The sequence below is a fragment of the Populus alba genome, chromosome 6 (assembly GCF_005239225.2).
Source record: "Populus alba chromosome 6, ASM523922v2, whole genome shotgun sequence".
Taxonomy (NCBI): Eukaryota; Viridiplantae; Streptophyta; class Magnoliopsida; order Malpighiales; family Salicaceae; genus Populus; species Populus alba.
In genome coordinates, this window is record NC_133289.1 from 22,806,724 (window position 1) to 22,820,286 (window position 13,563).

General features: G+C 35.5%; 2 protein-coding genes across 4 annotated transcripts; one reads left to right on the top strand and one right to left on the bottom strand.

The window, feature by feature from the left end:
- LOC118050148 (glycosyltransferase BC10) lies at positions 1 to 1,138 on the top strand. The gene is given in 2 exon segments (XM_035060395.1): positions 1 to 219; positions 221 to 1,138. Coding segments are annotated over 2 exon segments (1,137 nt in total).
- A 1,990-nt stretch (positions 1,139 to 3,128) lies between these two features.
- LOC118050270 (dynamin-like protein ARC5) lies at positions 3,129 to 13,361 on the bottom strand. 3 transcript variants are annotated; one of them, XM_035060571.2, is made up of 18 exons: positions 12,943 to 13,361; positions 12,687 to 12,851; positions 12,474 to 12,596; positions 11,838 to 12,059; positions 10,636 to 10,769; positions 10,425 to 10,517; positions 10,160 to 10,223; positions 9,910 to 9,958; positions 8,715 to 8,797; positions 7,343 to 7,500; positions 7,176 to 7,236; positions 6,019 to 6,081; positions 5,817 to 5,917; positions 5,362 to 5,419; positions 4,740 to 5,081; positions 4,115 to 4,279; positions 3,898 to 4,005; positions 3,129 to 3,457 (listed from the first exon to the last, which is right to left on the bottom strand). In XM_035060571.2, exons 1-17 carry the CDS (start codon positions 13,240 to 13,242, stop codon positions 3,925 to 3,927), a joined length of 2,262 nt encoding a protein of 753 aa, XP_034916462.2. In that variant the 5' UTR covers positions 13,243 to 13,361; the 3' UTR covers positions 3,129 to 3,457; positions 3,898 to 3,924. The 3 variants fall into 3 exon arrangements, with proteins under 3 accessions (XP_034916462.2, XP_034916461.2, XP_034916460.2); XM_035060570.2 differs by having other exon boundaries at positions 3,129 to 3,465; positions 12,943 to 13,360; XM_035060569.2 differs by lacking the exon at positions 3,129 to 3,457 and having other exon boundaries at positions 3,626 to 4,005; positions 12,943 to 13,360.
- Between the last annotated feature and the right edge of the window lie 202 nt (positions 13,362 to 13,563).

A 13,563-nucleotide genomic window follows, 5' to 3' on the forward strand; every position in this document is an offset into this window, starting at 1 on the left:
ATGCCTCCATTCACCATCACCACTATCACTAATTGCAAAGAAGATAAAGTTGCAATCTTTTTAATAAAAAACCTCCATAAACTCGAAATCAAAACCCCCATTTCACCACAACCACCACATTATCCTCCATCCCTACCACCACCACCTCAAGATGACGACTCACTTCTACACCTTGCTTCTCAAGTCAATCCAAGACCTAAATCACCAAAAAAACTAGCTTTTTTTATTTTTGATGACTGCACCTCTTCCCTTTGCACCATTATGGGAACTCTACTTTAACCAAAGTAGAACTACACTCTTTAACATCTATATCCATGCAGATCCAACTTACAAGTACGACCTGCCGTTTACGGGGGTTTTCACAAACAAAGTTATCCACTCAAAACCAGCTAAAAGATCAACCCCCACTCTCATATCGGCGACGCGTCGATTACTATCCCATGCGCTTCTTCATGACCCTTCCAATTTCATATTTGCCCTTTTATCCCCTTCTTGTATTCCTCTACATTCGTTCAACTTCACATACAAAATCTTGACTAACTCAGGGAAGAGTTTTATTGAGATACTTGACATTAAGGGCGGTGCTTATGATAGATGGGTGGCGCGTGGTGAAGAGTTGATGCTCCCGGAGGTGGGGTTTAAAGATTTTCGCATCGGGTCCCAATTTTGGATATTGACACGTAAGCATGCGAGGATGGTAGTGAGGGACATGAGGATTTGGCCCAAATTTAACCAAACTTGCTTAAGGGAGGACACGTGTTATCCTGAAGAGCATTACTTCCCTACCCTTATCCATATGCAGGACCTGCACGGGTCAGTTTCTACCACACTAACAAGCATTGACTGGAGTGTTCGTGTTGGTGGTCACCCACGTGAGTATAAGGCGTATGAGGTAGGCCCAGATTTGATAATGAGCTTGAGAAACAAAAGGCCGAGGTATGGTTACGAGGGAATAAACGGCTCTGATTTGTCAGTGATGAAACGAAATGACCCGTTCTTGTTTGCGAGGAAATTTTCTCCTGATTCGATCCAGTTGTTGATTAGTATAGAAAAGGATATCATCTTGAATGATTAGGATAATGGCGTTGTTGTAAAATTAATGGTTTTTAGAGAAAATTATATAAAAAAGAAGTTGTGATTACAAACTTAATATTAAAAGTGCAAAGCTTTTTTTTCCCTTTAAAAAACTACTGTTATTTAAATCCGATTAAGCCTGTCTAGGAGTGTTGTTGCGGTTGTTTTTTAAAATACTTTTCACTCAGAAATGTATCAAAATAATATATTTTTTATTTTTTAAAAATTATTTTTTATATCAGCATATCAAAATGATCTAAAAACATAAAAAAATATTAATTTGAAGCAAAGAAAAAATAAAAAAATTTCAAAAACATTTTTCAAACGTAAAAACAAACAGGGATAATTGAAACTCAAGTGAGATTCAAGTTGATTTTTTTCTAAAACAATATTTTTTTTATTAACAATGCTAAAACGGTGGACAAAACAATAAAATTATTTTATGAATAATTTTATACAAATAAATAAATCTTGTAAAATTTGTGTATGATCCTTTGTTGTTAACGAGGCTACATTCTAAAGATCAATGGTTAGTTATTACTATGTCTAGTTTTTTTTAACAGGGTCTCTTTTATTACTATGAGCACATGATCTATTTGTGTTGAAAAGAAAAAAATCCCTTCTTTTGAAAAAAAATAAAAAAAAATGATAAAAATTGAGATGGCATTGAATAAATATTTTTAAAAATATTTTAGATATCAGCATATTAAAATAATAAAAAATATTAATTTTAAATAAAAAATATATTTTGAATAAAACTTATTGTGGGCACTGATGTTTCACTTGTCTTTTATCATTTATTTCAGGGGCCTATCTGGTGGACTTTAGCCAATACAGTGGCCTTGAAAAAGATGTTTTAGAAACGAAAATACTTTGTATAATTTGAGACGTGGAAAGAGTCCTTGTCATGGTTAATTAAATCTGTTTCATTGTTGATTTTGAAAATTCATAATCTCAAAAGTCATTATAATTAAAAAAACAAAATAACACCATTTTAGTCAAAATAATTAACTCAAAAGTCCTCGAGCTGATCTAATAATTTATGTTTTTTCCAGATTAGTCCACAACGGGCTGGTAGATTGTTGCATTGGGAAATAAAATATATTAGCATAAAAAGTAAAGTTTTTTGGCATAAATATTGATGAAATAATATAATTTTATATTTATTACGATTTAAAAACACCAAAAAATATATAGAAGTTGCGATTAATAAATTTTAAATCTCATATGTTAAGCTACCACCATTTGGAATCATGATTTTTATGGAATTTTGCATTTTTGAGCTGCGATTAGTACAAAAATGCTATTCTGGCTGTATTTTTAATTAATAGTGCTAATTTAAAAACAAAACCCAATAAAGTACTGCGTGTTTATCAACTAACTAGAGTCTAGACTCTAGACTTGAGCTGTCATGGTTGGAAACGTGGCCTCGCTCACTGACACACTGTGGAGGACAAGCAAGCATTGAGTTGTTGTTCCTTAAAGAGAACACGTGAGGGTGTGTGTTTTCAAAGAGTTAAAGACCTCTGTGTTGTCATCAAGCTATGTATTGTCCATTATGGGCAGTGCCTGCCATGCAGCTTCCCGTCCCATGGTGATGGTTTTATGTATTTTTCACTTTCCTGGTGGGGCCAACCAGCACCATGAATTGATGGCTGATTGGATTAATTATCTGTTGCTGTTGACCCATCGAAGGAGATGATGGAGGGAGAGGGGGTTGCTCGCTCAAGTTTCCAGATGAGAGGATTTAAGATGATGTTACAAATCCAGGTAAAGTTTCACTTCTAGCTCTGTTTTTTCTCTTTTTTGAAGGAAAAAAAGAGAAAATTCTTAAATAATATCATTTCAAGGTTTTTTTTTTAACCATAGTTATATATACATGAAGAACAATTTGGAATGGAATTGGACAGTAGGTCCATTTTAGAGAATTTAAGATGGTGTTACAAATCCAGGTGAAGTTTCACTTCTAGCTCTGTTTTTTCTCTTCTTTGAAGGAAAAAAAAAAAGAAAATTCTTAAATAATATCATTTCAAGGTTTTTTTTTTTAACCATAGTTATATATATATATATATATATATAGCAATTTGGAATGGAATTGGACAGTAGGTCCATTTTAGAATCACTTTCGACTACTTGTTCGTTAGAGCTTCTATCCTTCATCAAGAGATTTGGTTGATCCATAACGAATCTACTTTTCTTGGCCCCCTTTAATCTGGACAAGAAAATAACTAGAGGTGCACTCACTGCCTGCTTGAGCTAATACTCCAACAATTCTAATGGATAAACTCAATGCATGATTGACTTAAAGCTGAGAGATTGCCATCCCCACCCCTGGGGGCATGATCAGGTTCAAGCCACTACTGTCTCCCTCCATTAGCACACACTATATACCTTGAAAAACAAGAAAGAAGGATTCAGGATTCATGAATTGGAAAAGATTAGTTTAACTGATAAAAAATAGTTTACTGTCATATCAAGGATGAAGGATGAACTTATTAGTCATCCTGATATTGAAAGGTTCGAGTTAGTCATCGAAACATGGGAAAAAGAATAAAGTAATGAGGATAAATTCTCTTATTGTCATCAATCAACAACAAAACAAAAGACTACCACACAAGATATGTTGGATTACAATACATACTAATTTGAAATCTTGAACAGTGAATTTTGCATCACATCTTCTATGGTTATAATGAGATCACGCTCAGAACATCATCGTGCAGAACAAGACTAATGCAGTAATGGAAATAAAATGGGTTCAGAATGAAAGGAAAAAGGGTGCAGATAGCTTGATTAGCTCATGCATCCACAACTGCTTTAAACCTTTCAAGTGTCACTCTGGTATAGGGCTCATTCAATGGAGACGGCCTTGAGTTGATGCAAAGTAAGCTGCTCATTTATCAGCCTAAATTTCTCTTTGAGCCTCTTGATCTGCAAAAAAATGTCATTTAGTTAAACAAGCAAACTAGAGAATGCCAGGATTGACAGATTTCCTACAGAAAGGATCAAAAAAAGAAATGGAAATAAAGAAAATAAAAACCCTTTTAAGGTCCATCTCTGTTTCTAGCTTCCGTTGGCTGAAAGAGTGTCGCAAGTTGGTGATGTCAAAAACATTATCTAAATCATCTACAAATGCAGATTCTAGGTCCTGCAGAAGAAGTGCTGGCAACTTGTCGACAACCGGCATCAAAAGAAAACAGTTGAACTGCAAGGGACACATGCAAACTGTGAAAAGCTCACACATAAAAAGCTAGTAACAAAAAAGTTGGACAAATAGTCAAAGCAATTGAAAACAAAAATTCTTGATTAAAAAAGAGGAAGCAATAGTGTGTCACGAAAAAGAAAATTGATTAACTGCTGTTGTTCCCTCCATTTCCAAGTATGTTTATGTTCAGAAAACGGAAAAAAATTATTTTTTTGAATCTACAACCAAAATATATTTTTCACTTGTGGAGTTTTTTTTTTTCTTTTTTTTTTTTCTGTGGGAGGGAGGGTAATTTTCTAGAAGTTGATGTTCACCGTAAGTTTTGGTTCCTTCTTTTTTTCAAATTGAAAAATATCCTAACAAGACATGATCTTTGGAAAGCAGTAGGAAAAATGAGGGTGGAGCCAATCAACCACACACGGGCATTTTGACCAAACTGCAAATGGAGAGGATGCCAAACCTTCAACTCAGCAGAGGCTAAGAAATACTCTCTTATGCCATGGAATATCTGTTGAACTAGACCATAAACAATTCTTTCAGATGAAGGGGCAAGTCTCCGATTCCAAAGGGTTTTGTCTAGAAGATCTGCAAGGCGTGTTTCTGTTGTCTGAACTGCAGAGCTTGAGTCAATGCCTGAAGCCAAATGACTTAGTTTGACATCAGCCCTTGGTCTATTGTCATGCTTCTCACTGGCAGCTGAAACCATGGATGACTCCAGACTAGCAGATATAGGATTAACTCCCATAGCAGACTGCTCCGTTCCACCAAAGGAGTCTAAGAATTGGCGTAACCCAGCCCGGTTCTATATATGGAACATAAAAAATAAGAACTTAGATCACAAATAATCTGAATAGCACATCCACAAGTTCATGTATCTTAAGAGTGGATGGAAAGTTTTATGCCAACGTAATCATTATAGATGCCAAAGTAGTTACTTTGCAGGCTTCTGAAGGAGAAGTTGCAGCCATTATTAACAATAGCACTATTATGCAAAGCATGATGCTTATCAAATTAAAGAGTCATGACAAAAGTGATAATTAGGAATCTATTGATTTCATAAGCATCCCTTAACTATGACTAACCTTATTGTGGAGGGACCATGTTACATAACGTGTGGTGCTTTCTAAGTCCTCCATGCATCTGCAGCAAATATTAAACAAAAAAGGCAAGTATGAGTGCAAGTTACGATTTGTTTAGGAAGAATTTTGCACGAGACTGATAAACTCTGTTGAACACCAGCTATGAGGTGTCCCTTTTTGCCCAGGTAAATCATGGATTTATCCAAGTGTTGTTTTGAAAAAATCTTGTTTGTATACTATCTCTCTTATTTGATGCAGTTTGCATGCCTATCCATTCTATGTGATGGTGCTCCTTAGGCAGTCGTACATTGGGAAATTTGAATTTTGATGCACTCACTTGCCTTCAGCCCTCCATGGTAGAAAAATATCTCAGAGAACTAAATCCAAAGTTAGCAGTTTTTTTTCTCCTTAAAAAATCATAAAAATAAAATAACTGGTGTAAGGAACAAGAAGAATACTTTTCACGGCATGCCCTTTCTGTAGATTCTGCGAAGTTGCTGAAGGCAGAATCAACACGCTTGAGGAATACATCATGACCACTTAGATACTCACCATCTTTCTGTTACAAACAATTTCAGGTATGAGATAAATGAACGAATAACACAACTATTCAGAAGGTCCTCCAGATATAAAGGAAAAGGACCAAAATAGAACCTGCACCTGAAGAAGATAGACCGAGATTGGAAGTAATCTCTTCAAGACGTACAAGAGCCTACAACCTAACTGTACCAAAGGAGGATAGTTATTAGTTTTGGAGTACAAATTCAACCATACCAGGAGAAGAAGTGTCCAAATTTTGCAACATATAGCATGAAGCAAACCAAAAACAGGACTGCTCCTTTCATAGTCCAAAATTTATGTTCAAAAAAATTATAATGGCAGAATGACCAAATATATTGATTGAAAGTCATGCGAGTAAATCAAATTAAAATTAATTACATGAGTTTTATCAATAAATGACAATAAGACAAGCAACCAGAATTTTCTGAAAAACTCAACATTCTCCCGATGATTAAGAAAATGGGACAGTTTTATCATTAAGAACATGATATAACACAAATCATTCTTTTGCAAGAAATTGTTTGGGATTTCATAATTGGACAGATTTATCATTAAGAACATGATATAACATGAATCATTCTTTTGCAACAAATTGATTGGTATTTCATAATTCATTAACACTCTAGTAACTTCGAAGCATATTTTCTTGCACTCCCCTTATAGAATTCTGCTTGAGTGGGACCATAACTCTACAATCCCTAACATATCACAACCTGTTTACCAAAATTATGTTTCTAAAATTATGAGATAATCACTGACATTGTCATGAGATACATTTAGCATAAATATCTTAAATTGAAATATGTTCAATCGATTATTTGTTCCTTAAGCAACAGGGGAGGCATGCCAGGAACATGAAGGTAGAACACAAGAGAGGCTCTAGGAATGCCAGAATTTCAGTTAAAACTTTTGTTGACAACTTGAAAGCATCAAGTGGATAAAGTTTCCCTGTTAAGAGACATGCTTCTTTAGAAGCAGGCTTTTGCTTGGACATGGCCTGTAATGAAACCCTGGTGTTTTTGCTCAAAATTTGCGTTGCAAGGTTTAAAGAAGATGCAGAAGCAAGTTGACAGGGAAGTTGCATTCAGCTGGTTATCTAATCTCTAGGCTGCACCTCAAAACAGATAGGATGCACTTAAAAGCAGCAAAAGAAAAGGATTTGGTATAATCCCAAAATTGGTCGTATAAATCACTTGTAACAATATATTACACGTACTGCCACCTAGAGGGGTAAACAAGAGCAAACATCAGCTCACCTGATGAAGAAAAGGTTCGAATGTATCACGAGCCTTGGCTACAGCTATTACACAAGCCGTCCTGATCCACAAAATTGTAGAGAAAAGGGAGATCAGATAACTGAAAGAAAAAAATGTTTCCCATCTCAGAAAGCATTGGTAGCTGTTCAATCAAATCTCAAGGATACCTAGAGTAGTTGGTTCCGTCATGGATATCTTCCACTCCACATGCATTCACAATTTCTTCACGTGTAATTTGAGGGCATTTGGTTCCCCCAACAACAAAACGGAATTCAGCCATTGCACGATGATATTGTGCACCCCCATAAAGACGCATCCCTGCATTCTACATGTAAATTGCAAAAATGTCAACCTTCCATAGAGATTATTGAACTGTCCAATATTTAATATTAGTTGGTTGTGGTAATTGGCTAACATTTTTTTTCTTTGTGCTGATACTAGTCACAAGAAGAAAAATCTCCTCATATCAAGTAGACTTGACCAGTCAATATAGGCCAAACAAATATGGAATGCAACTTACAGAGAGAAACAGACAAGAAAACCTTAAGACACTCAATGACTTGAAAGAGAAAGAAAAGAAAAAACATCCCAGCATTGAGCCTGGAAGTCTAGGAGCTACACGTGACGCAACATTTGCAGAAGGCAACGAGAATCTTTTGAAATGAATTCACAAAAGGAGGGAAGAAGGAAAAATTGCAGGAGTAAAGAATACAGAAAAAATAAAAAGAAGGAATTAAAGAAAGGCTCAAAATCATATAACAGGCAATCTGATCCCATTGTAGATCCACTAAAGACACTCATGGGGAAGTTCCATAAGCAAAACACAATAAAGATGTCCAAAAAAAAATGGTCCACAAGAATTGCTATAAAAGAGAGTAGTTCTTGAAGATTCAGAAATTGCATTGCACTAAATTATCCAAATCACCAAGACTACAGCATATGTCCATAAGATAATATGGTTTCTCTCATTCCCAAAGCCAACAAAAAGTGCTAGTAGAGGACCATGTCATCTACCTTATGCAGAACTACCTACTTTACCCATAAAATCAAAGAGTTTGTTCCCCAAATTAAGCATCTGCCAGCAAAAATGAAAACCCTAACTTACCAAGACAATTGGCAAGAGAGAAAAACAATTATATTTAAAGTAAAGGCAAGGAGAGAAAGGAATGATTTGGAAGAAACAGCAATCAATCCCATCGACCCAAGCTTTGCCAAACCTTTGTTTTGAACAGCCATCAATGAAATCAGTGACATGTAGCCCATGATTTCCATTGTTTCACAGCGCACCACCTCACTCTCGGTATATTTAGTGATTGAGAATCAAATGTCCATGCCCTTCCAACCAAGCACACTCTTAAGAGTTCTCTAGCCTTACAGTCCAAAACAACCTCAATCATCTCATTGTCACACACCATTATGGTAGCATTTCCTATATTCCTCTCAGTAAAGCAATGAGAATGCTTTATAATGACATTGGAAAATCATACACCCCTACTACAAAGGCATAAAGAAATTGTTGACAAAAATAATACAGCTTACAGGTATTAGCTTGAGTGGGAATTGAAGACCATCAGTGCCAACAAATGCCCCTCCATTACTTCTCTCATCTTGCAGTGTTTCGCCTGCAATAAACACTACAGCACTGAGTATACTGGCATATTAAAATAGTAAGACAATAATAAAAATTGGGCCAAATTATATATAAAAAAAAAACCCTGAACTTTAGCAATTCTTAAAGCTCCTCTGAACTGAAAAACCACAAAAATTTAAGCCTTGTACTAAGACCCTATTGCAGTTTGGTCCGACCACTAGTAAAATGTAAGTTTCTGTTGATTTTGACATCCTCCAATTATGGGTTATGTGGGGACCTTTTTAAAGTTGGAGGTCAAAATTGACAAAATACCACATTTCTCTAACAATTGGATCACATTGCAATGACATTTTGCTTTGAGGCTTCAATTCTGGGGATTTTTTTTTTAGTTCAAGGGGACTTCAAAATAAAGTCCAGTCTTTTTACAATTTGGCCTAAAACTTAAACTAGATGGGAGTTCAAAGATAGCAAGTTCATTTCTTTGAGTGGTGACAATGTAACAAAGCGATTCTTGACCTCTACCAAAAACTAGTTGAAATGCTACATGGATCCTTTCCCTTTTAAGTCCACTCATATAAAGCTACATTTGATTCAAGGTGAGAAAATGGGGGCTGAAAAATCACAGAGTAAATGTCATGGTACAAACATGGTAGTGTATAACTTTTTTATGAGGGATGATATTTGGTGGATGTGGAAAGTTAAGAATGTAAATGAAGGATAATGATGGGACTCACAGATTAAAGACAAACAATATTGGTGGAATTCACGACATTGATAAATGAAAATGGGAGGGCCACAGTACCCCTAGGATGGGGGTTCGGGACAAAATGTTGCCCATTTTTATTATTATCTATTGAATGTTTGGCTTGCAAAACTAAAGAATATGGTGAAAAAGTTTACTAGTGATTTTTTCACTGCCTTGGAGCCCTCTATCAAGCATATCCTTAAAATTTCAGTAGCGTTAAGCTACAAATGACTTTTCTCAGTTTTTGGAGAGCCTTGGATCTACTAATAAGACAGTTCTACTACTGGAACCATGTGACATAATATTCAACTAATTCATGCTAGAGGAGAAGATAATAAAATAATATTTAAACAATGGTAAAGTTGTCTGTGGTGTGCAATATCAATCAAATGATTTACCAAACTTATCTGGAGGAGCAACAACTGTCCCTTTCAACAACAATGACAGCTGAACATGTAAAGATTTAGTTAGAATGCATAAATGAGTCATAAGCATAGGAAAAAACTATTGAGAATCATCAGTAACTGTGGATGGTGGTGGAGTATTCGTGTCAGTGTGATTATATATACATTGCTCGAGGTCAAGGAACCTCTTAATAGGCTAGAAGCGATGTTAAAATATTGACAAAAGGTGAAAGTCGATAGAAACCTTGGTTATGAATAGATCGTGAAATTTTCTCCCTTTCTCCTTCAATTTTACTTCATCCAAAGTGCTGCATACTTAACAAAGAATATCGTAAAGTAACTAGTGGCAATGAAAGAAGTTAAAAGATACCCATCACAATGAAAACAGGAGGTAAACATGAAAGTACTCAAGCCCCTAACCAAGTTTATCAGAAACTGAAAAATGAAAAGGCTATAGGTTAGACCCCTATTGCCTCAAAACAACCTTTGTTATAACTTCAACAACAAACCTGAGCTCTTTGTTTATTTCATTCAGCTTTCTTGTTGCAGTGCGATACTCCTTTTCAAGAAGCGGAATGATCAATGGAACACTATCCATATACCTGACAGGAACATAAATTCTCAAATTTTAGTCATGGTAGATAGCTGGTTAGCGTGGAGACGTATCGTGATCAGAACTTGTGCAAAAAGATAATATATATATTTATATATAAGCTATACCTCTTCTGTAGCAATTCTTCCAAAAAGGACCTTAATTTGCTAACACCTATTCTATTTCTTTCTTGCATTGATAATGGGCGGCACAGCTTTTCCTCCAAAGATGCAATGTCTTCCACCTCTCTCAAGGATATGGCCTGCATGTAGTTTGATTAACAAATTTTGCAACAGAATAATGCTGGAAAAAACAACCCTCTAACTGTATAACATAAAATAAGGGTTACAATATTACAGTAGTGTGCATCTAATATTTGCACTAAATAAAGCCTCCTTGTTTAGCTACACTACAGGAACAACAACATGCATGAACTTCTTGTTAAATGACTCTAGTTTTATCAAAATTAATTCTATAGATGCAATGTATTGTTAACTTTGTTGGCTCTAACAATTGTAATTTAAGAGCACCAGGTTCATGAGATTGTGACAACCATCAGCATCAAGCAAATAAGATATGCAATTTCTAACATGAAACATGAACATTTCATGGTGTGTATGGTTCGAGCAACATTTGATGCACAAGAACTTAACTCAGCCTTTTCAGATAACTACAGGATGCAGGAAAAGTCTGGCGAAAGTTTATTGTTGCTTAGAAATTGAAAACATAGGGCTGAAAGTTGCAAATAAAAGAAGTTAAGTAGATTAGCCTCACACTAATAGTTCAATGAATCACTCGCATAAAAACCAACCATCACACATAGGGGAATCACTACTTAATGGAAACATCACATTTTCACAACATATAAAGCTAAGGATGCATTTTATTTATAATAAACTTCATCATACTGAAATTGATAAGCTACAAGCATATGTGTAGGCTTGAGTTATTCCTAATCCAAATTAGACTACGATTACTAAATAGCATAATGCTTCAGTTTTAACTAGTAAATGGAAACATAAATAAGAAATCTAAATCTTCTTACTAAAAACACGCTTGATATTTCCTGAATGCATCTTTAGTAGGAAATCTACTGAAATTACAGATTTGCCCTAAATATTCACCAAAGTCACAGTTAAATCCCTATGCTGCATCACTATTCATCTATGATATAGCTGCAACTTTACAACTTAAGTTTAGAGGAACACAGAATTATGAATTTGAATGATAGATTAAATATTGATCATATAACAAGGAGCACGTTGCAGTTGTAAAAGTTCCTGATCTACTTCATTAAGCCAATATTAATTTGATGATTGGAGATTCAAACCTGCTTAAATTCATCATTGGAGCTATAAACTGAATCATGGCCAGAACCAACTCTTCCAGAAGGAACTGATGTGAAGAAGGGAGAGTCACCTAATATGAAACCATCAAGTGTATGCGCTGGTGGTGAAAGGAACACTTCAACATCAGATGAGCAAGCAAACTGAGGTATTCTAGTGTCAAGCTTTGTTGAGACAACAATAGTCCTTGAGAGCTCAGGATCAATCTGTAAGCAATCAAAAAAGAATTGATGGTTTACAAATAGCAGTAATGATTTACAGGCAATTATTCATTCCTGAGACAGACTTTGAATCACTATGAATCACTATGAATCAAAAAAACTTAACACTCCAATCCGGTTGTTAAGGAGAATAGCAGCCAAAATATTATTCCCGGGTATAGAGATTTATCAAAAACAAATTTGGGCGAAGCAAACACATGTTGGCTTTGATGATATTCAAAGATTATCCTAATATTCACCCCAGTTGCTATCTCAAGTACGATCACTCCCACTGTCCTATGAAAAGAAGCACATATAGTTCCTTAATGAGAAGTTTCCAAAAAGGTTCTCAAATTATCCACCCTACAATGTGAATCCAACAAAAAGCTTTACACACTCAAGTGATCAAAAGAAACATACTTGCATTACAACTCTCCGAGTAGTTGCATTACTCCAGTCACTACAATCTTCAAGACACAATATAATGAATTCTTTATGCTGCATTTTTGCTCTCACAAGTGACTCCACCGCACGACCTTGACTCTGAATAAACAAATATAACACATCAAAAATTCAGAATCAAAAATCAAAATTCACAATCGCAATGCTAAATCATAAATTCCTTTTTCGGACCTGTAATGCTTGATTTTTCCGGCCCGGTGCAGGAGCAATAAGTCCAGGAGTATCTATAATAGTAAGATTCGGGCAATGCTTGTATTCCACCCTTATAATTATCTCCTTAGCTGAAAATTGAAACGACTCCTTCTCTAACCTCATGTTTTCAGACTCGATGTATGCCTGTAGAATATGATTCCATCCTCAATCAAAACGAAAATTCGAGAGAAAAAAAACTTTTGCGGCGAACAATTAAATCAAAGTTAAAGCAAACCTGAATTTCATGGAGGGATTTCTCCTGAGCAAAAGAGGGGTCATCATCAGAGACAAGATGGCAAGTAGGGACCTCACATTCAGGATCATATTTCATATGGAGAGTAATGGGGCGACGAGTCTTGGTGCCGCCGCCGACATGGTTGAATTGAAAGCCCATTAGACCTTCCACCAGTGCACTCTTTCCATCGGTTTGGTGGCCCACCACTAACACAGCCGGTGCGTCGAATGGAGTCTTCAGTTCCTGTGCTAACCCATGTAGCTCATTGTAAGCTTCATACAGCCTCCATTGCTCCTCCATTTCTAGTTTTCTCCAAACTGAAACTAAAGATTTTACCTGGCTCACCGACTCTTGCTGTTCCTTATCCACTTGAAGTCGGGGTTGTGGGTTTTTGTTACCAGTGTCTTCACTGTTCTGTAGCATTGAGTTAATTATAAGTTAGTCACTGTATTGTTTCAAAGAGAATAAATCAGTCCATTTTGTATGACGAATAATTAAATAGTCCGTGTAGGTTTAGATTATTCTTTTGCAGAAATTTGATGTGTTTTTGCATAAATTTGATTTTTTTTGTTCGAATTAATTTTTTTTATTTTTTTATGTGTTTTGATTGTTTTAATATAT